At 39.6% G+C, this 22,428-nt stretch overlaps 1 protein-coding gene across 1 annotated transcript; it reads left to right on the forward strand.

Moving 5' to 3' along the window:
* The first annotated feature begins 1,164 nt into the window (after positions 1 to 1,164).
* On the forward strand, positions 1,165 to 21,009 carry CEP55 (centrosomal protein 55). Its single transcript, XM_046654079.1, has 9 exons — positions 1,165 to 1,339; positions 3,699 to 3,893; positions 5,715 to 5,990; positions 8,315 to 8,383; positions 14,619 to 14,769; positions 16,430 to 16,743; positions 18,092 to 18,163; positions 18,893 to 19,018; positions 20,398 to 21,009. The coding sequence occupies exons 2-9, from the start codon at positions 3,711 to 3,713 to the stop codon at positions 20,596 to 20,598; spliced, it is 1,392 nt and encodes a 463-aa protein (XP_046510035.1). The 5' UTR covers positions 1,165 to 1,339; positions 3,699 to 3,710; the 3' UTR covers positions 20,599 to 21,009.
* Positions 21,010 to 22,428: the final 1,419 nt, after the last annotated feature.

Consider the following 22,428-nt stretch of genomic DNA (forward strand, 5'->3'; position numbering starts at 1 on the left):
TCAATTGAGCATTTACTAAATGCCAAGCATTTTACGTGGATTCTCTTATTTAATTCTCATAACCACCCTATTAGGTAGATATTATTTGCATCGTTTTACAAACCAGGAAACTGAGGCTCAGCGAGGTTAAATAACTTATTCAAGATCACACAGCCAGGAAGAGGCAGGGAGGAGCTAGTCTCAGTCCTCATCTAGAATTTAACCGGTGTGCGACACTGCCTGCCCGGGGCAGTTTGGCTACTGTATCTTTTTATATACTGCTTTAGGTCTCTGCTGAGTTTACGCTTGGTCTAAGAGAGAAAGGTAGGCTCTGCCAAACACTTACTGTGCCTCATTGTTTTAGTAATCAAGTCCTCAAGGCGGCCAACCGTGACCCAGACTTGACTAACAGCTATCAAGCCCGAGGGCAGCAATCTGGAGCGAACGCCCGCCTAGCTTCCTCCGGGGCTCCTAAACCCACTTCCTCTAGGGCTCATAATCTCCGCGCTCGGGTGTGCCTATCAGTTCTCCCACCTGCTACACTCCCATTTCTCACCCCTGACTTTTGGCAGGATTAAGGCTCAGCCCAAGGGGAAGACAGGAGGCTGTGCTCCCTTGTGGAATCCAGTTCTCCCATGTTACATTGAGCCAAACTGGTACTCGGAAGGGAGAGCGATGCTCAAGGACACAGAACGAGTTAGTCCCAGTTCACAGCCACTGGGTTTATCACTGAGCATACTAATTGCTTCACCCCCAGAGCGGATAACCACAAACCTCCTCACAAAGAAACACCGACCTTGCGACCTGAGCCCCCAGAAAAACGCAGAGAGCCGGGGAATAGGGTGGCAGACCCGGGAGGAGGCGTTCCCGCCCGCGGCCCCGCCCACCTCTGTCCCATCCTCCGTTGGCGCTTAGGTCCCAGGCCCCGCCCCTCGGAGCCCGCAGCCAATCAGAAAGCCGCGACGCCGCTGCGCGTGCCGCCCCTCCTTCCTGCCGGGCGTGCCCCCGCCGGCAGTGACGTGCCCCGCCCCGCAGCCGCGGGATTCAAACTCCCGGAAGCGGCCTCCGCGCTTGAGGGTGTGACTGGGCTGACACGAGCGCCGCGCATCGCCTCAGGTGCTGGCTGGCTACGGGGAGGCGACCGCGGAGGGCGGTGAGGGGCGGCCAGAGCCCTGCGCCCCGGGGCCGGGCGGGCCGCACCGCGAGGGAGGCGGTGTCGGTGGACAGATCGCGTCCGCTGGGACTCAAAATCTCTGCGCGCCCTGATCGAAGTCCCCTCCCCTGGCGCTCACCTCGAACCCGGCATCGGGCTGGGCGCCGCACGGCCGTCGTGGTTTCCATCCCTCCCTTCGACTTCTTGGTGGGTATTATCATCCTCTTTCGGACAGGCGCAGAGAGACCGAGTGACTTGGCCAAGATTTTTTGTTAGTACAGCAATTGCCGATTAAGCACTTTCATGTCTGTTCTAAAAACATCTTCATTTTATAGGCAAGAAAAAAGTGGCTTTGCGCAGTTTTCTCTGCCCGTCCGTCTCCCCGTGGGAGATCTTGTGTGAGCGTTTCTGTAAGATGTGCCTCCGCTCGAGGACGACGTGGCCTTGTGCAGTTTGCCGGAGTGAAATGTTTCTTTAGTCACCTCTTGTCCAGCCTGTCTTAGATCACTTCACCAATCGATCAGTATCTTTTGAGCACCTGCTCTTAGGCTCTGTGGGTGACAAAGATAATTCAAGGTTCAGCCCCTGAAACAGTTGTTGAACAAATGAAAAAAGCACGGGGGTAACAGCCGAGTACCAGATTGTGCGCTGTGGACCATGTGGCTCATTAGAGCTCGCAGAGGGAAGGCCTCCGGAAGAAGGGGCAGCTGGGCTGGGTGATGTCTGAACAGTGAACCCTAAGAATACTGGCCTGACCAGTAGAAAATACAGGAAAAGGAGCTGGGTAGGACTCAACGGTGGGGAGCTGGGAGATCCTAGCAGAGACCAGGCCAGAAGCTAGAAAGAATAGTCGTTCCCTGCAGGAGTTCTGTCTAAAGGTCAGGAAGCAGACGTCCAGAGCTTCCTTCCAGTTCTATGATCTATAGAGTTCCACCATTCTGTGTTTCAGGGACTTGGCTGAAAAGTCGTTTTCTGTCCTATCAACCCTTTAGATCAAATCAACAGCGTGATTTGAACAGAAGCATGTGGGAAAGAACTTCTGTGGCAGCAGGTTCTTGAGAAACAGCAACCTTGCAATAGCATCAGCTGGTTCCCTAGGTCTTTCACCTTGGAATGGGCAAAAATCCAGGACTAACCTTTGATCGATGGTCTGTTCAACTCAGTCTGCACAGTTCTAGTATTTTCAGGCTCTCTGATTTCATACAGGATGACTCACTTCCACAGAGAGGCCTACCCCCACCACCTTGTCTAAGTAGGTCTCCTGTTTTTACTGCTGTCCTTTATCACTGTTCTTTATCACTGCATAGCATTTATTTTGCAACTTGAGAGTCTGTATTTGTTTCCTTGTTATTGCCTGCTCCTTTACTAGATTGAAAGTTCGGTTATGAAAGGGAGTGGGTCTCTCTCTCTCTCTTTTTTTTCTTTTACCAGTTTATGCCTAGCACCTGTCATGCTGCCTAGTGAATAGTAGGCTGGCCAATATTTTTTGAATGGATAGATGATCTCATGTTCTAGATTCCCTAGTCACACCACCATTATTTTACTCAGGATCCATAAGGTGGAAATATGCTTTTTATCTTCCCTAATTAAAGCTACTTTGATTGTATGTACTGTCTGTTACACAATATATTTTCCTCCTAGAGTTTATATTCTGCACTTGCTTCTAAACTGTCATCTAATACCATTAGCAGATACTCAGCTTCTTACTTTATTTGGCTTGTTATTCATCATTCCTGTCATTCCTGAATTCCTTGAATATTGTGCCTTTTTTTTTCCCCCTATAAATGTCTCCACTTGGAGTCTCCTGACTTCTGCCTACTGTGCTCTCTCAACTGACTATTAAGATAGATCTAGGGGCTGGTCCCGTGGCCTAGTGGTTAAGTTCATTGTGCTCTGCTTGGGCAGCCGGAATTCAGTTCCTGGGCGTGGACCCACACCACTGGTCGGTGGCCATGCTGTGGCGGTGACCCATGTACAAGAAAGGGGAAGATTGGCAACAGATGTTAGCTCAGGGTGAGTCATCCTCAGCAAAAAAATAAATAAATAAAAAGAAAAGATATATTTGAACCAGGCCTATCTTCTAAAACAGAAGCCATGCCATTATATCAGGTAATGATATTTCAATGCCTATGTACTCAGAATTATATTATTTCCTGCTAGGTTTTTATTCCTGGGTAAAATATGTCTTTGATTGTGATCTACTTCTTTCAGCCTTCATTCAATGGTTTAATTATTGATTACCCCTCCAGTTTTTAAAACAAAACTTTTTTATTGAAATATGACACACATTTCGAATCCTGCACAAATCTTAAGTGTACAAGTTGACCTATTTTTAAAAGGTGAATACCCCCCAGGTATCCACACCCAGATTTAAAAATATGTATTATTACTAGCAGGCCAGAAGCCTCCCCCAGTCCCTGTCCTGTACCCCACTGGTTTGGCTATATCACTTTTAGATAGAAAGGTTCTTCTACTTAGCAGACAGGTTATTAGACCTTTTCAGACCTGAGATTTGATTTTTTAAAACTCAAACTTATAAATTATCATTGTGTTTTTATTTTTACAGACAGTTTCAGAGATGTCTTCCAGAAATCCCAAAGATTTAATTAAAAGTAAATGGGGATCAAAGGCTGGTAACTCCAAATCAGAAACTGCATTAGAGAAATTTAGGGGAGAAATTGCAGCTTTAAAAACATCAGTGGATGAAATCACAAGTGGAAAAGGAAAACTGACCGATAAAGACAGACACAGACTTTTGGAGGTAAATGGCCTTATAAACCCTTTAAATTACAGTAGCTTTACTGTAGGAAATGAGGAATTATTTTCCCAACAATGATGATAATCTAGTTGTTCTGTTAGTTCACTAAATGTAAAAAAAAATGAAATCTAATCATTTTGTAGTGTTAAATGGAGTTCAGATTTTAATGTAAGTGTTTACAAACCCATTTTATCATGTATATTGGATGCTTTGCAACTAATCTTTGTTTTCAGGGTTTTTTTGAGGTAAAATCATTACGTATACTGACATCTTGTGTTCTGTTAAACTGTATTTCAGATTCCCTAATTTATAGTTTGTTATGACATAGTCAGTAAAGCACTTAGGAATTTATTAGACTTGGAAGGACTTAAAAATTTAATCAGTAATCTGATTTTAATTTATTTGCAAAGTATTTTTATTGTTCATGTTTAGAAAATAAATGGCCTGTATTAAATAGTATTATTTGGGTCCTTTAAATTCTATTTTATAGGCACATCATAAAACGGAATGATTTGTTATTTTTTTAACAACACAAATTGAGGTTAATACTTAGTCAAGCACTGAGAAATGATCCTTCACCAATTCTTAGACATAAAGATTATTTTGCAGTCTCTGAAGGAATCAAATAGCTTCTCTGAGAGACCTCTTTCCAGTTCATTCCACTTTTGATGAGCAGTGATTGTCACAACTCTGTTCCTTTATAATCAGTTGAAATTAAACTTCCTGTAACTTCTACCTGTTCTCATTGTGCCTATTAAAGCTTCATAGAACAGGTCTATTTTTTATCCAATTGACAACTTTTCAGATTTGAGGAAATCTTCCTTCCTCTTACTTTTCTGTAAATCAACCCCATATTCTTCAGCTTTTCTGGCTTCTTGTCCCTGGTCACTTTCCTGAACACTTTGTGGTGCACCTGTCTCCCTCCTAAATTATGCACCCAGTATGGTACACAGTGGCAAACACAGGTTGAAATGATACTATTATTTCCACTAATCTGGATGCTATACTCTATGAAAGCCTAAAATTCTATTGGCTTTTTCCCTAACTGTATCGTACTACTGCCTTATTTTAAGCTTGTAGCCGACTAAAATCTTCTCATCATTCTCACACAACCATCCAACTCAATCTCCCCATTTTATATTAGAACAACTGCTTATTTTACCCCTAAATGCAAGTTTTTAGTTTTAGGTTATTTTTACCTTGTTAGTCTGTAAGTCATTCTGTTAATTTTTTCTGTCATCTCTCTATGCCAGCAGCAGTTTAACAATCATGGCTTCTTTATCTTTTAAATCCTTGAAAATGTTGACCACTCCTTTGAAGATCACTGTCTAGATTTGATACCAAATAATTTATTAACAAAAAGCAAGTTAATGAAAGCATTTTTGTCCAGCTGTAATTTTTAAGTTCTGTTGCTGGAGTTCACCAGTGAGCATGTATCTCTGGTGTGCCTCACTTTTAGCCTTTAAGGTTATTAGAACTGGTATGATGGAGGAATGATTGTCAGATACTTATGTGAGAGCCAGCTTTTCTTTAGCTTTTTCTCACTACTCTCAACAGGGTTGGTTTCTCCTTTCTGTGTCTGTGTCCCATTCATTTTATATATATCTTAACTATAGCTCTTACCACATTGCATTAATCTATTGGTTTACCTCTCTGTGAGCTCTCTGAGCATAAGACCTTAGCTTCATCTTCTTTTGGCCCTGATATCTAGTATAATGCTGACATGGTAGGTAATAAACTCTTCATAAATGCTTGTTGTAGTATATTGTTTACTTTCATGTTTGACCTGGCTTTGTTCTAAGATTCTTCTTAGTTTATATCTAGAAAATTCGAGTCCTTGAAGCTGAGAGAGAGAAGAATGCTCATCAACTCACGGAGAAGGACAAAGAAATACAGCGACTCAGAGAGCAGCTGAAGGCCAAGTACAACGCTACTGCCTTGCTTGAACAGCTGGAAGAGAAAACAAAGGAAAGTGAAAGGCGGGAACAGCTGTTGAAGTCCTTGTCAGAAGAGACAGATGTATTGAAAAAACAGCTGTCTGCTGCAACTACAAGACTTGCTGAACTTGAGGGCAAAGCCAGCACACTGCGGTTGTCACAGGTACTCATCATTTAAACCCAGATTTTTTTTCTTCCTGATACAGTTTGTAGTTCTTATGAAGAATGAGTTTATTCAAACATGCTTATCAAATGATGAAACAGTATAGTATACTAACAGGTTAATTTTTTTTACAGCCTAGTACCCTCTCCATAAGCAAAAATGGTTAATATAGCTTGCTCTGCTCCCCACACCACTGTTTTGCCGAAGGGAAGATTCAGAATACAAAATCCACTGTATATCTACAGTAGCCAAGAGGATTTTATTGAGCTCTTTTTCTGTAGTTCGTATCATGGAAACAATGGTCTTCATTTTTTAATTTTTTATATCTGAGATACACAATTATAATATTAAGTATGCTTTTCCTAACTACATGTGCGTTTTCTCCCCCACTTTTGTTTCAGAGTCACTAGTGTAGCCAAAAGACCAAGGATTTATAGGTAGGCAGATCCGAGTTCAGATCTTGGTTCTGCCACTTGCTAGCTGTGGACACTGAACAAATCCCTTAACCTCTCCAGCCTTAGAGACAGTGCTAGAATTCACCAGACCTCTCTCCTAAACCTCAATTTCCACATCGGTAAAATCAGGATAAGAACACTGGGGATTAAATGTGATAATATGTGTAAATTGCCTAGTATAGTGCCTGGCATATAGTAAGTGCTCAAAAAATGGTTTCTTATTGATCAGACCTTTGATTCTTTTGGAAATTTGGACATTTGAATAACACTTAATATTACAACTATTAATACCACCTATAGAAGAAAATCTGTAGTTTTCAGATATAATATCTCAATACCGTTAAGGGTCTGTCTTTGTACTTTATCTCCCCTTTAGCCACAGTGATCAGATCTATACATTTATATGTACTTTCATAGAAGGACAAGTGAGTGTTTCTACAGATAAGTTCAATGAGGTTAAGTTTTTCTAGAGAATTTCCATAGAGCTGAAACTCATGAAACATTACAGTCAGACCCACAATAGTTGACTAAAACCTTTCCTTAAAGCTCAAGAATTAGCCACAACTAGAAGGACCCACAACTAAAAATACACAACTATATACCGGGGGGTTTGGGGAGAAAAGGGAAAAAAATAAAATCTTTAAAGCTCAAGAATTGGTCTCTCCACTTTTGAAGATGGAAATGCAAATCTTGGTAGAAATAATTTTTTAAAACGTATTCTTATAATAATTTTATGGGCTGTCCACTGTTGATTTCTGTATTAATCAGCATGTCTAATTGCTGTAACAAACACTCTCCAAATCTCAGAGTCTTATGCAACAAATGTTTATTTTTCCCTCATGTCACTGCCTAGTGCAGGTTGGGGTAGAGGTGGCTTTGCTCCCAGAGTCATTCAGAGATCCAGGTTCCTTTTAGTAGCTCCAGCATCAACTAGGGTGGAGTCCACCATCAGAGCCTCTATATACAGCTGTGAGCTACAGAAAGCATGTAGGGAATTGGGGGAAGATGTGGGGGCCAGGCCTGGTATTGGCATATTTCACTTCTGCCCACATTCCTTTGGACAGAAATCAGTCTCATGGCCTCATTAACCACAGGAAAGGCTGGAAAACAGTGTATAATGTGCCCAGGGCAAAACGGAAAGGGGTTTGGTGAACTATCTCTGTCATAGTTTCCACCTAGAGGACTAAATTGAGAGGGTGAAAGGGCTACATGCTAGGGTGAGGGTCTAGTGCACATTTAGAGAAAAAGAATATATTTGGAGCTTCCTCGCAGGGTTCATACAAGTCTCTTGCCTTACAGCTGTTAAGAGACTGAAATACAGCTTTTTATGAGTTTTATTGGCTAGCCTGGCTACCTAACCATCTACTTCTCTTTTTTTTCTCTATGAGAAAATGAAGGGGAAAAAAGTAAAGAAACTATATTTTGAGTTCCATATAATCTATGTGAACTAATACTAATTAATACTATTACTAGTACAAATATAATTCTGGAAAACAACTTTAATCTTTTGACAATTTAATATTTTCCAGATTTCATTTAAATAGCCCAGTTGTTTTGTTTTGTCTCTTTTGGTGAAAACCACTGAGCTATTCATATGCACTGAGGGCTTTTCTGGTGATCCTGGGGTCCAGAGGACTTTAGAAGTCAAGCTAGATCTGAACTCTCAGGGTTTCTAATCTGCTTAGGAATCTTCCAGGGGATCCTAATTCTCCTGGTACCCATCATCTGGCATCATGGTTCACCAGCATGTACTACATCTGGATTCGGGGATGCCCCTGTGAAGTATACTGTATTATTATGGAACTAAATATAATTAAGAAACTTCTATCGTTAAATTTATCATGTTAACTAATATTGGTTTATTTATAGACTGTGGCTACAAGCTGTTTCAACTCATCAATGAATAATATTCATGAAATGGAAATACAGCTGAAAGATGTAAGTTCATTTTTCTTTTGTTAAGTTATGGCTAACTAAGACTAATGAAAATTAAAAACATTGATGCTGTGACTTGGAAAAATCTGTTGAGGAGATGGAGAACTGAGTGATTTGAGATCATTTCTCTATGTTACTAGCTTTCCATCTCTTTCCAGGCCTTTAAGAAGGCTGGCTCCTCTGAGCGCGGTCTCATTAGGCAAGGAAGCCCTCAAAATCACCCATCGCTCCCCAGTACTTCAACAACGTCCCCTCTCCATCGAACTCTAATTTGCCTATTTTATTATTATAATAGACTTTAGTGTGTAGTTTCTTCTCTTTTAGTTGATCTGTGCAAGATGTACTCTGTAGTTTGAAATTCTTCCCTTGGAACCAGGATTTGCTTTCATAGTTTGAAAAGGAAACACATTCTTATAAACTCAATACTTGTTTCTCTAGAGTTTGACATGAAGTTATTTCAGATATATGAGGAAGCTGTATTATTTCAAACATGTCTTAAATGGATTGGTGAGTTTCATTGGGAATTAAATAAATTGAGGACACAGGACTGCTTTTCACAGTGTATTTTTTCAAGTATTAAGATTAGATATACAAAGTGTAGAATTCTTTATTTAATTATTAAGCCACTAGGTAGGTATTTTGATTCTAGACATATTACTGGCCTGTCTACACTGATCTAAGTATGCTCTTAAGATTTCTGGTTTATTTTATCTAGCAAGTGTACCTTGAGGTCTATTTGATCTTCAAAAGAAGAATTTAAATCTGTTGAGTGTCTGTATAGTGGGGTATTACAGTACCCTTATCACAATAATTTACCTAGAGGTAACAAAATAAAGAAGAAACATAATTTTTAAAGAACTATCAAATTTTTTATGTCATGTATTATCCTCAACATCTAGAACATTTCAGAGGATGTCTGAATCTTAGACTCTTGCAAAGTTCCTTGAATTTTACTAGGGTCTCTTTTAGCAGAGTACCTGAGAATATATGCTATTTTCTTAAACTCATATGTAATTTTTAGGCTTCTCAGCACTAACTCCTTCAAATAACAAATTGTTTTTTAGATAATGATGATTCTTTTTATGAAATTAACTTTGAAATGTATACGTTTATGCTCAATCTTTTTGTTCTGTTTTATCTTCCCAGCTTATTTGAGGATCACATTGTACTTGTCCGCTCTGTTTACCTTAGAAAGGCTTTTAGACAAATGGAGTGAAAATTAGCCCAGCTCACCTTCAAATAGTGGTCTAGACTGAGCAGTGCCTCTCGCTTCTCCCAGTCTTCACACTGTCACATTCTTTGACTTTTGAGGGCTCAGCAATTCTGGTCCCACACCCCTCCTCCAACCTACCACAAAACTTCCTGTAGAAGTTTGCCCACCTATTTTAAGAATCAGTATTTGTTATGCTAAAAAAAGCTCTAAAAACCTATGTTTACCTTTCTTAAGGCCTAGCTGTATCATTCCTCAGCTACCATTTAGGTCTGGCCAATATTTTGAAATAATTACATGGAGTTAATGCTATAAACATTGTCCAGTGTCAGAAACTTTGAAACCAAATAGCTAAAAGGCAGTTTTCAAAGGTATCTCTTGCTCTTAATTTAAAAAATCTGACTTTTAAACACAGAATTTAGAGAAGATTAATAATTAGTTTTTAAATTTTTTTGGAAAAAATTTCAAATTTACAGAAAAGTTACAAGAATGAAAAAGGTACAGAGAAGCCCATGTACCCTTTACCAAAATTCAGCCATTGTTAACATTTTGTGCCATTTTACATGCTCTCTTTCATTCCCCACCCCCATCCACACACATACACACAAATATTTTTTTCTGAACCATTTGAGAGTGAGTTGCATATATCCACAGCCCTTTAAGCCTATATACTTCAATGTATATTCCTAAGAATGAGAATATTCTCTTACATGACTTTAGTACAGATAGCAGCTTTAATAAATGTAACATGGACACAATACTTTAAATAATCTACCATCCATATTCCACTTTTATCAATTGACCCACATTTTTTATTCCTCCAGTATAAGCTAACATTTTGATCTACATTAGAATTTTTGCCCAAGGAATATTTAATGGATCCCTGTCAAACTATGAGGAAGAGCTTGAGTAGCATTCCACGGGGCTTCACTTTTGGCCACTGCTGTTCTGTATTTTTATTGATAACTTGGATGGAAATGTTAAATGCATGTCTAACAAATTCGTAGATGACACAAAGCTGGAAGAGATAACTAACGCAATGAGGACTCTAAAGATGCACAGCTAATAATATCAACATTTATTGATAGCTATCAAATCCATTTATTATTGACACTATTAAGAGAAGAGAGCAGATGCATAAGAGGCAGTGGAAAGGTCAGGAGTGAAGAAATGTTACTACTTTATTGAGTAACATCGCCATCATGTGGCCCTTTGGAATATTGTCTCAAATCTTAATACAGTCTTGTTCCTCATACTTAAGTAATGTATGGACAAATTTATTTAAAAGAAGAAAATTTTCATGACCATCCAACATTGACTTAAATTATTTATGTTAAAATATTTCTTAACTTTGGACAAATTTAAAATGCGGTATAAAATTAGATATCTTTAGCATCTCACACATGATTTATAAGTATTTGGATATATGCATACTTTTTGAGTCATACAATGCTACCTTTCTTATCAACTAAATTCGAATATATAACACAGAGTGCCTATATAGTACCTCCACTTGATAAATGAACTCTTGAGCTATATTAGGAGAACTAATGTTATAACTGCCTGACAAGTGCAGAGAGAAAAGTGTCTGGTCAAGTGGCTGGAGGGAGGACCCTGAACTAAGTCTTTGATTCCAGAGGCTACCTCTGTCTTTCTAATCCATTTCCTAATTCTTTAGAAAACAGGCATTGAAAATCCTTTAAGCCACATACCCAGAAGCTTTGCTCATTAGTTTGCAGGATGCTCATGGAAGCAGCCCAGCAAAGATTTGAAGAACTCCCTAGAGTTAGAGTTTCCATGTATTTAGATCTTTTTGGACACGGAGATCAACTGTCTATATCTCTGAAAGATGGAATTTTTGCCTGAAAGAGGATACCCTGATATACAACCAAAAACTTCCAATATATTCCATACCACTTATCCCATCTCACCCCTCTAGAGTGAGATGCCAGTTTTCAGATATTAGTTAATGATTAATAGATTTTTGAAAGTGTTTGATTTTTTGGAATCATTCTAAATATATTCTGCTGTGTGTGAAGAACTGCTGGATTCTTTCATATGCTCTCCTTGCTTCCCTGAATACTCTCAAATTGCAGTTTGGGGCTAAAAGACTTGCTTGGGTGCTTGCTGATTCTTGCAGTCACTTTCCCCACTCCTGATGTCATTGTCATTCACAAATATTCATTAGGCAGCCACTTGCTATGGAAACAGTAAACACATGCACTGAAGTTTAAAAAAAAAAATCTCAACAAGCCTGGCCCCAGCTGTCCTGGGACCTCATGATCTAGTTAAGAAGAATAATCAGGAGGCAATCAAGAGCATGAGTATAAGGTGCCAAATAGATTGGATGGACATTAAAAGTTCTCTTGGCTTGGGGCCAGCCCCATGGCTGAGTGGTTAAGTTCACATACTCTTCTTCGGCGGCCCAGGGTTTCCCAGGTTCAGATCCTGGGCACAGACACTGCACCGCTCATCAAGCCACACTGAGGCGGCATCCCACATGCCACAACTAGAAGGACTCACAACCAAAAAATATATACAACTATGTACTGGGGGGCTTTGGGGAAAAGAAGGAAAAATAAAATCTTTAAAAAACATGTACTCTTGGCTTACAAAGGAGAGGGAGCTTGGTGAGGGCAGTTGTGGTGAGGAGACTTGAAAGACAAGCCTGGACTCACTGGAACATGCTGAAAAGATGGGATTTATCTGGGCAGGTGACATAGGAAGGGGTTCTAGGGCACTCTGGGCAGAGGGAAGAGTTTAAGTAAGGCTCAGAGGGCGTGTGTAGTTGTGTAGACAACAGTGCAGCAGTGGAAGAGAGAAAAGGCCAGGTTATACCCTGAACAGATGGAAAGAGGCAGATATGGACAATTTTACTGTCAGCCTAGGGGAAGATAGCTTCAGTTGTAGCCAGTGGTGTCATGAAGCTTTCAAAAATTCTCAGTTATTGTTATAATTTAAATGACTTATCACTTTGGGGACCAAAGAAGAGGCTGAATTGAACTTATTTGGGGTAGCTATTTTGCCCCTAATATAGAGTGATCATTGTGTTAATTAACCTAAAGCTTTTGGTGATGGCCTCCAGCTCCTCTCACTTTCCCAATGGGGAAATCACCCTCCAGCTGAGGATTTCTATTGTTGAGAAAAAAACAAATGGACACATTTTTCCTATTTTCTCTTAATCCAAAACTAATCAGAGTTTTCTGGGATCCAACTGGGAATCATTGCTCAAGCAGGCATTCCTTTGGGGGCAGACAGGTCATAGCATGGGTGGCAGGGGCAGAGGGCTCGGTGCAAAAGAGTTTGGCCATCGTGAAGGGGTGTTAACATCACTATGTGTGCCTCCTTCCGGGACCCTTCGTCCATAACATTTTACGTGTGTGACATCAGGTTTAGATATACATGCCCTCTATACACAAATAGTCACTGAGACTTATTTCCCAGCCTCTTGGGAACTTAGAACGAAAGGGGGCCAATCCCATCCTCTTGGACTGAACAGCTAGATTGGAAAGGAGAGAGCAGTTACAATCTCATTGTTGGTGCTGCATAAGAATTTCTGGGCTTTTTTTCACTAGCACCAGCAGATGAATCGTCTTCTTTGCTGGCTTTCAACCTGAATCTGTGCCCTGCTTTCAGTAACAAAACAGTCAACTCCCCCAGCAAAACTGGGCCTAGGAGGTTAGGAGGTAGCGTGCGATTGCTGGGGATGCTGGGCTGCCCGGGCCGATTCCTTGGCTTTGCCTTTGGCTGAATTTCCAAGGGTTGGGTGGTGAGGAACAGTGATAGTTAGAGGATATATGAATTTGTCCTAGTTAACAATAATAGCGATAGGATTTTTCATTAAAAAAAAAAGACACTTCATAAATCTATACAGCTTTGTCCATATATTCCACGTTGTTTTATCCACTAAGGTTAAAGTGGTTTCTTATGTGAATATTTGCTAATATCTTGCCACAGATCAGGTGGTGTGACCCACAGAAAATGTAGATGTGATAAGATTTTCAAACTTATGCTAGGTGGCCTCGTAAGATAGATATCCAATACAAGAACATATCTACTTTCTTGAGGGAAAGATGTATCTGAAATGGAAAATTAATATTAGCAGGGACAGGAAGGTGAGTCACCTTCCATGTAGCCAGCTAAGTTAAGCAGACACTGCCTATTTTATTAATATTATCCCATCATCCAAATAATTTCCTGAGTATATATTATATGCAAAAGCTAGGAATCCGCTCATAAAAGCATGGTCTGCCACTTGAAAGAATTTACTGTTTATTTGAGAGACACAGCAAACAGATAAAAAGCTGAAGATGATCGCTAAAATAATTTTTAAAAATATTTAGAGAGAGATATATAACTACTGAGTTCTTAAGCCCCTATGCAAACCAGTTGAGTGATCCCAGTTTGGAATTTTTAATTGAGTTCTAAAAGATGTAAAGGATGAAAATTGATGATAAAGAGAAGGAGTGGCTTTTTGATTTTCCAGAAGGCAGACACTGAGATGGAGTTAGGAGTGCCAGCAGTTTCCTGGGGAGCAACATCTGTGAAAGGAAAAGGAAGGTAGCAGGATGGGGCAGGGGCACCGTCAGACCAGGATGCAAACCCTGCAGAGTCTCTGTCCGTCCAGGGGGAGCTCCCGAGCAGTCTCATGTTGGGTTCAAATAGCTCGTTCTTAAACGGTATCTCAACAGTGCATGCATCTCCATCTCTGACATGAAGGCATTCTAGTTTACAGAGAACGACATCGACACAGATACAAAGCAAGTAGTGTATAGGAGATTGCAGACAAATGAACTTAACCCTGTATAAATGTGACTTCACCATCTTATTAGGTATTCTGAAGGTGTGTGACATTAGAATGTATTTCTGTGTTGTAAGCCATACAGTGCTTGCCTGGAATTATTCTATTATATGAGCCATAACAGTTTTTACATGCTGGAAAAGACTGCATCACTTGGGCTCCCTTGTCCATTTTAAGATTTTGGTTTTCTAATTTTATTATTGATTTGCTTTCATTTTCATTTTAAGGCTCTGGAGAAAAATCAGCAGTGGCTTGTGTATGATCAGCAGCGAGAGGTCTATGTAAAAGGACTTTTAGCAAAGATCTTTGAGTTGGAACAGAAATCGGAAACAGCTGCTCATTCACTCCCACAGCAGATAAAAAAGACTGAATCAGAAGGTACAGCTATAAAAATGTTCTTTTGGGCTAGGCCTGCCTGACATTTTCCAAAAGAAGAGATTCATCAAATTTAGATTTTTATAGATATATGTTAGGAAGTAAAATAAGCAAGTATTCTAGCCCTGAAGCAAGAAATGCCATTTTACCAAGTCTGTTTTATTTCCCATTGTTTTCTGATAAAAGGGGGCATAAGGCACGGGGTGAAAGGATGTCTGGCAGCTCTGAAGGCACATTAAATTTTCCCCGCTGTGCGTGTCCTTCTCTCCTTCAAAGTCCTTCTCCAACGTTATTCCCCCAGAGCTGGCCTTGTTACCGATTATCTTTTTATTCTACTTCCCTTCAGCACTTATTCATATCGGTCCCAGGAGAAAGAATACATTTTCTAGATGATTCTTCAATCATCTGACTCTCACTGTAGAAGTGAGATACAGTTTCTCATGAATGACGCTATCTTTTTGTCAAGTGCTTTGCAGCTTCCCTGACATTGATCTCAGTTGAGTTTCACAGGAACGCTAAGAGATGGGGCAGGAAGGGTCATTATTCTCCCTTTATAGTTGGGAAATAGGATCAGCAGTTCCAGATGATGAACTAGGAAAAGAGAAACCGCCATGCAAAACACTCATTTAAATGACTGACAGCCCTAATGGGACTGAAGCCTGGAATTATATAAAGAGAAGGATAAGAAAGGTGAGCAAGGCTCATAATCTTGGAGCTTCACATGTAAATATTTAAAATGAAGCTAATGCTAAAAAGAAAATGTAAAAGGAATGTCTCTAGAGATAATTCAAAGCTATTTATCCCTAAGGGGACAAGGTTACTACTATAATACCTTTATAAGTTTACTACATATACAAGTAGGATTTTAGGGGGCTGGCCCCACGGCCGAGTGGTTAAGTTCGTGCACTCTGCTTCCATGGCCCAGGGTTTTGCCAGTTTGGATCCTGGGCACGGACCTAGCACCACTCATCAAGCCATGCTGAGGCGGCGTCCCACATAGCAGAACTAGAAGGACCTACAACTAGAATATACAACTGTGTACTGGGGGGCTTTGGGGAGAAGAAAGGAAAAAAAAAAAAAGATTGGCAAAAGATGTTAGCACAGGGCCAATCTTTAAAAAGAAAACAGTAGGATTTTAGTTATGGGCTAAGTCTTATTTTTTTCCTTGGTAATATAGTTATGTGTGTGTGTGTGTGTGTGTGTGTTTTATCAAAGTAATATGAGTGCTTGTTAAAATAATTTAATACTAGTCTAGAAGGTCTCTGGCCCACCTTTCCCATCGCATCCTAATCCCTATTTCCTCTTGCCATCAGGGCAGCTGCAGTTAACATTGTTGTTTTTAATTTTGGTAATTGTCACCTTATCTATAAATAGTGAGCTTATATCCCTTTTTGTTGATTTATCTTCTTTAGATATTAGTGACTTTTCCTCCCCCACAGAATAGTTATGTTAGTATTTTTAGTTCTTCTAGTTATTAGTTTTATAACTTCAAATAATGTACCTGAACTTCTGTTTTTTGTTCTGTCACGTATCAACCCTGTCTCTTGACTCTGCATTTTGTAAGGTGATCTTGTTTGTAGAAACATGTTCTTGTTCATGTTTATCTTTTCAGGAATATTATCTGTTTTATAAAATGAGTTGTACTCTGTTGTGTTTGTCATAGGTTGTCTTCAAGAAGAAAAGCAAAAATATTACAACCAGCTCTTGGCAAATGCAAAAAAAGATCTTGAGGTTGAACGACAAACCATAACTCAGTTGAGTTTTGAGCTTAGTGAATTTCGAAGAAAATATGAAGAAACCCAAAAAGAAGTTCAAGATTTAAATCAACTGTTATGCTCACAAAGAAAGGCAGATGTACAACATCTGGAAGATGATAGGCATAAAACAGAGAAAATCCAGAGGCTCAAGGAAGAGAATGATATTGCTAGGGAAAAACTTGAAGAAGAGAAGAAGAGATCTGAAGAGCTCTTATCTCAGGTGGGCCTCACCAGTAAGGTTTTCCATGATTCATAATTCAAAATTTTCATTGTACTTACTGTGTGTCAGAGGCTATTTTAACCACTAGGAAGGAGCAAGGAACAAACCAAGCTCCTGCCCCCTCCTGGGAGTTCATGTTTAGATCGGAAACAGACCATAAACAAGTACCTAAATAAACAAGTACCTAAATAAACAAGTAAACTAAAGCAAATAAAGCAGGGTAATTTGACAAGGAGAAGTTGGGGGCCAGTGGAGGCCTCACTGAGGAGATGGTATTTGGACAAAGAGCTGGTGACAAGAAGGGACCAGGGAAGTGAGTGACTGTGGGAATTTCCTCCTGGCAGAGGAAATCACATACACAAGTCTCTGAATGAGGAGGAGGTAGATATGTGTGAGAACTCAAAAGAGGTGAAGTGAAGAGGGACTCAAGGTTGATTCCTAGGCTGGTGCTGCTGATGCTGTGCTCACGTTAATTCATGTGACGCCTTCCACGTTCTCATCATACTCACAGCTTTATGCCAGGAGGTCTGTCTCAGTAATGTTGGAGTTAGTAAGTTAGGATTATTAGAATTGAATACTACTTCAACAGAACCTCAATTTAAATTTTGCTTGGCAGCATAGAATAATGGAAGAAACATCATTTGGGGTCCATACAAGGTCTCTAGGTCAGGATGTGTGGCCTTAGGAAAATCAGCTAACTTCTCTGGCTTGCAGATTATTCGTGTGTCCATTAATAATAATTACCTCTTCTTGCCGTATGGGGCTTTTGTGCAGGTCAACTGAGAGAGTGTAAACGTGCTTTGTAAACTAAAGGGCTAGGTAAATGTTAGTTATTGCTACTAGTAGAGTAGGAATTTTTTAACTCCTCCAAAAGTTGAGAGAGGGGAAAAACTAGTCTGTAACATTTGCCTTCTTAGTCTTTACCACCCGCACTTCTCCCTACAGGTGCAAGCAGTGATATTTATGAAAGATTAAGCAAAAATGATTGAGAATTTTTCTCCAACTCTGTGGCCAAGGAGGCAAGGCACTGCTAGCTTTTTTCTCCCACTGAGAAGTATTATAGATGTCAGAACCTCCAGGAAAGTGGGTGTGTCCGATGTAGAGTTCAGTGATGGTCATCAGCTTTCAGTCTGGGCCTCAGGGAACTGTCCACCTGGGTGGTTCTGCTCAGGTGCACAGATAGCCATCAAACCACCAGCTGGAATGACTCACCCCGACTTGCAGGTGTTGTCCGGGTTAGCAGGTGTTGTCCCGGTTAGGGATGTGAGTCTTGTGAGCCTTTCGTGCATCCCAGGTCAAGCGATAAAAGCTCGGATATGACGCTGTTGGCTCTGTTTACATCCTTCAGGTCCAGTTTCTTTACACGTCTCTGTTAAAGCAGCAAGAAGAACAAACAAGGGTAGCTCTGTTGGAACAACAGGTACTCATTGACATTGCTTCTAAATTCAACTTTACCCATTAGAAAATGGGATTTTTTTTTCCCTCATGTTCACACTATTCTGTGGACCATTTGAAAGTTGTGAAAAATGTTGTTAAAAATTTTTTTTTTAAAATGCTTACTGTGACTATCTATGCTAGCTATATATTCCTATTACTGTCTTTAGGCTAAACCAGTTTCTCTGAGATGAGATGGCAGTTTTCTTGACAGGTAGATGTTTGCCTTGGCAAATGTTATTCTTCCCCAAACGGCTTCTGTAGTTCCTACTCCAATTACAAGAGTAGTTCTAACAAGATCTCCATAATAGTGCTATCTTATAACCTCCAGTAGAACTCAGAGAGACACCATTCATTCTCACAATACAGACCAGAGATTTTTAGTATATTCCAAACCAGGGAATAGCCATCTCTTTCCCTTCTCCCCCTTCCCCACAAAAAGGAGGATGGAGAGGACAAATTCTAAGCAGTAATTTCTCAAGCTGCTCCTTACTCACCTGTACCTCAAGCATTGGCTTTGCCCCTTGGATAAACCAAATCCTCAACCATAAGCTTCTTTGTTTATCAGCATCTCACTGTGCTCAAATGAATTCTTGCTCTGATGATACAACAGATGTTTGCTTCTTGTGCTAATGAAAAAAATGCAAGCATCCAGTCAAGAGAACTGGACAGTGTATACTAGCTGTACTTGTCTTGTCCTGGGCATTTTTTCCAGATGCAGGCATGTACCTTAGACTTCGAAAATGAAAAACTTGACCGTCAAAATATGCAGCATCAGTTGCATGTAATTCTTAAAGAGCTCCGAAAAGCAAGAAATCAAATAACACAGTTGGAATTCTTGGTGAGTCTGGAATGGATAAACTAAAACTTATTTTCTTCTTTCTCTTTCTTCCATCTTTCCATTTATATATCAAACCAAACTAGGAGGATACAGCTGAAAGAATGTTGATTCTCAAATCAACAGGCAGAGCCTCTGCCTCATTTGAATCAATTGCCCTTTGAGCATCTATTCAGAGCACCAGCAAGAGGGACGTTATGAATCTCTTGGTGGTGATTACATCACCGTGCCTGGGGTCATCCCCTCCAACCCCCTGGGTGCTGTGATCCCAGAGGGAGAGGGTGAGGGAGGAGAATCATAGATCCTGAGCTGGAATTATGTTTTTCTATTTAAAGAGAAAGAAAGAAATGCTTTTTGAAAGGATGATGGACGATTACTGTTAATACACTGTTTTAGGTGTATTGAATTAAAGCACATTTTGTGGGATACACTGAACACATAATCTTTTAAAACAAACCTTTTAAATAACATTGTTCCTATTAGGAAATGGTTTTGACTTACCTATTTTCATCTTACTAATAAGCTTTTGGACCAAACCTGTTGGGTTCTGTGTTTGTGTGTGTGTATGTCCCATTAGCACATATTTGACATATCGTCTTGCAGAATATTTGCAGATGGTGAAACGTTACAGGTAGAATTCTTCAGTTTTCAGAAGAGAAAAAAGCAGTTGTTAAAAAAAAATCATTTGTAACTTCTTTATGAATAAAAGACAGAAAATATATTTTTGGCTCTGTTCTTTAGTATGTCATTGATTTTGACCATTTATAATATTTGAAATTGAAGTTTGTAATTCATTTCTGTTAATTACTGTTTTTCAAAGTATTGAAAGCCAGAGGGTATACAAAAGAATCCCTAATTTTCCTGTACTTTTCTTTGTGCTTTTATTGTCTATCATCTTCACAGTATACTGTAAAATACTCATTTTTAAGCTTTACTGACTATTCTCAGTTCTTCAGAAAAAAAACATCAAAAAGGAAAGTCACAAAGGTATTATACCATATCTTAGTTGTTTCTGTGTATAACCTGTTTGATCTGCTAAAATTCTTTAGTTAATTAATTCTATATAGTTCTTTATTGATGAAGTTGACCCTCTTTTACAAAACTACCAAATTTTGTCAGCCTTGCACACAGGCCTACCTTAACATTTGGCTCTAAGCATTTTAATAAAACCTATCCATATAAACACCCAGGCTTAGCCCTTCCTGGGTAATTTGGGTAATTTATAGCCACCTTGTATGTTACCGCCATAATACTGATGAACAGAGATTCAAAAGAAATTTCTGTCTGCAGGGCTGAAGCAGCTGGAGCCTCTGGAAGCAGTTACAACTGTTGAACGGTCAGCCTTATATACAAACGGTGTTCATCTGACATTTATTTTTCAGAAGCAGCCTCGTGAGCTTGCCTTCACAGAGCCATTATTCACTTTCCAAGGAGAGGCTGAAAACAGAGGAAAAGTTGCCTCGCCAAAAAGTCCCTCTGCTGCACTGAATGAAAGCCTGGTGGAGTGTCCCAAGTGCAACATACAGTATCCCGCCACCGAACATCGTGATCTGCTTGTCCATGTTGAATACTGTGCAAAGTAGCAATGTAATTATCCTTTGTTTTTGTGTCAAAAGATTCAGTACTGTATCTTATGTGAGCTTATGGACGTTTTGAATTACTTGTTTCATCTCTTATATAAGAAACTGCCTGTCTACTTTGAGACTCTGGCATAGGAGTGAATCATTGTATTTTTTTGGCTACTTTGCATTTTCCTTGGCAACTATACCTCCAGGCTTCAGTGACAGCATGTGGTGAGCAGCGACTGCTGAGACCTGAGACGACTAACATTTTGCACTATTAAAGTACTTGATGGAGAAAAGATGGTTTGGGTTATTGCTCATGGGTTAAATCTGTTACACTGGCAAGCAAGTATTTTATGTTTTGTGGCTTTTTTAAAATCAAAGACAATTAACCAAGGATCTTACCGTATTAGCATTTTTTTTCCAAGTGTTTGGTATACCTACAGTTGAGTCCATTGTTAAAAGATGGTGGTACCTTTTCCATTTTTTTCCTTGCTATTATAGAGTGGTTATTAGAAAAGTTGAGAATTTTCTTGATCTTTTTTGCTGCTTACTGTTGAAACTGTAAACCTAGCTATGTTCTAAGCACAATGCAGATTCTACTTAAGGAATACTCCTAAGTAGCCACACACAATGTTTTCTGTCATATTAGCTGGCTGTAACTTTAACTTGAATTTCCTTAGCACATGTTGGTTGGCTAAAATTGTTAAAATGAATTTTAACAAAACTATCTAGCCTTCTCGTTTGGTTTCCAGATATTTTATTTATTTATTTTTGGCACTCTTAAAGCTGGGCAACGTAATGAGCAGATATTTGCTTATTTGAATATATATTTTTATACATACATGTGTAAACCCCAAATTTTTTTATTTCTTCAGGTTTTCTAAAATGCTTAACACTGGGCTACTGTTAGTAATATAAAGGAAAAAAGAATAAAATTATTTAATGTTTTCATATGTCTAGTCTATATGTATATAGATAAGTATTCTAAGATTTCTATCCTGAAAGGAGTGCTAGAGAGTTAACGATTCACATACAGTGTCAAATGATACGGGAGTTAAGGATACTTCAGAACCGAAAACTACACAAAACTCAGAAGGGTTAAGCAAAATCCTCACAATCATTAAAAAAAAAAAAGACAGACATTCTTGGGTTTCAAACTCCAAGTCAACTCTAAGGTCCATCTTCTCTCCACTATGCCAAAAGAAAACCCTTAGGAATTCTCCAAACTCAATATCCTTAAGCGATAACATAACTGGAGTAATGGGATGTTCCTTCAGTTAGAGAGAAAAATGGCAGGACACACCAGCTGGTCTCTTCCATCCCTCTGGTCTGATAGGTCCTGCCTTGTCACATCTTTCCAACCTCTTCCAGTTTTCCAACATCTTTAATTTCATTCTATTAACATTACTAAATGCCAACTATATGCAGGGCTCTGGGCTAGGCATCAGTGACACAGTGATAATAAAATGCTGCGCCATCTTCACAATCTAGTAGAAGACCAACATCTAAACAGGTAAGTATAGTACCTTGTAGGAAGTGCTATAATCAAGGTATATGTAGGGTAGAGGAATTTAAACCCTCACTTTTTTTTTTAAAGATTTTATTTTTCCTTTTTCTCCCAAAGTCCCCTGGTACATAGATGTGTATTTTTAGTTGTGGGGCCTTCTAGTTGGGGCATGTGGGACGCTGCCTCAGCATGGCTTGATGAACAGTGCCATGTCTGCGCCCAGGATTCGAACCGGCGAAACCCTGGGCCACCGAAGCGGAGTACTCGAAATTAACCACTCGACCATGGGACCAGCCCCCAACGCTGCCTTATTCTAATAAAGATTGAAGGTCTGACTCTTC

Source organism: Equus quagga, chromosome 2 (assembly GCF_021613505.1).
Source record: "Equus quagga isolate Etosha38 chromosome 2, UCLA_HA_Equagga_1.0, whole genome shotgun sequence".
In the NCBI taxonomy this organism is placed as follows: domain Eukaryota; kingdom Metazoa; phylum Chordata; class Mammalia; order Perissodactyla; family Equidae; genus Equus; species Equus quagga.

Coding starts and splice junctions, on each gene's coding strand:
- CEP55 (XM_046654079.1), top strand. CDS start 3,711: ATGTCTTCCAGAAATCCCAAAGATTTAATTAAAAGTAAATGGGGATCA. Junction 8,384..14,618: donor TGGAAATACAGCTGAAAGAT/GTAAGTTCATTT, acceptor TTTCATTTTAAG/GCTCTGGAGAAAAATCAGCA. Junction 16,744..18,091: donor CTGAAGAGCTCTTATCTCAG/GTGGGCCTCACC, acceptor TACATCCTTCAG/GTCCAGTTTCTTTACACGTC.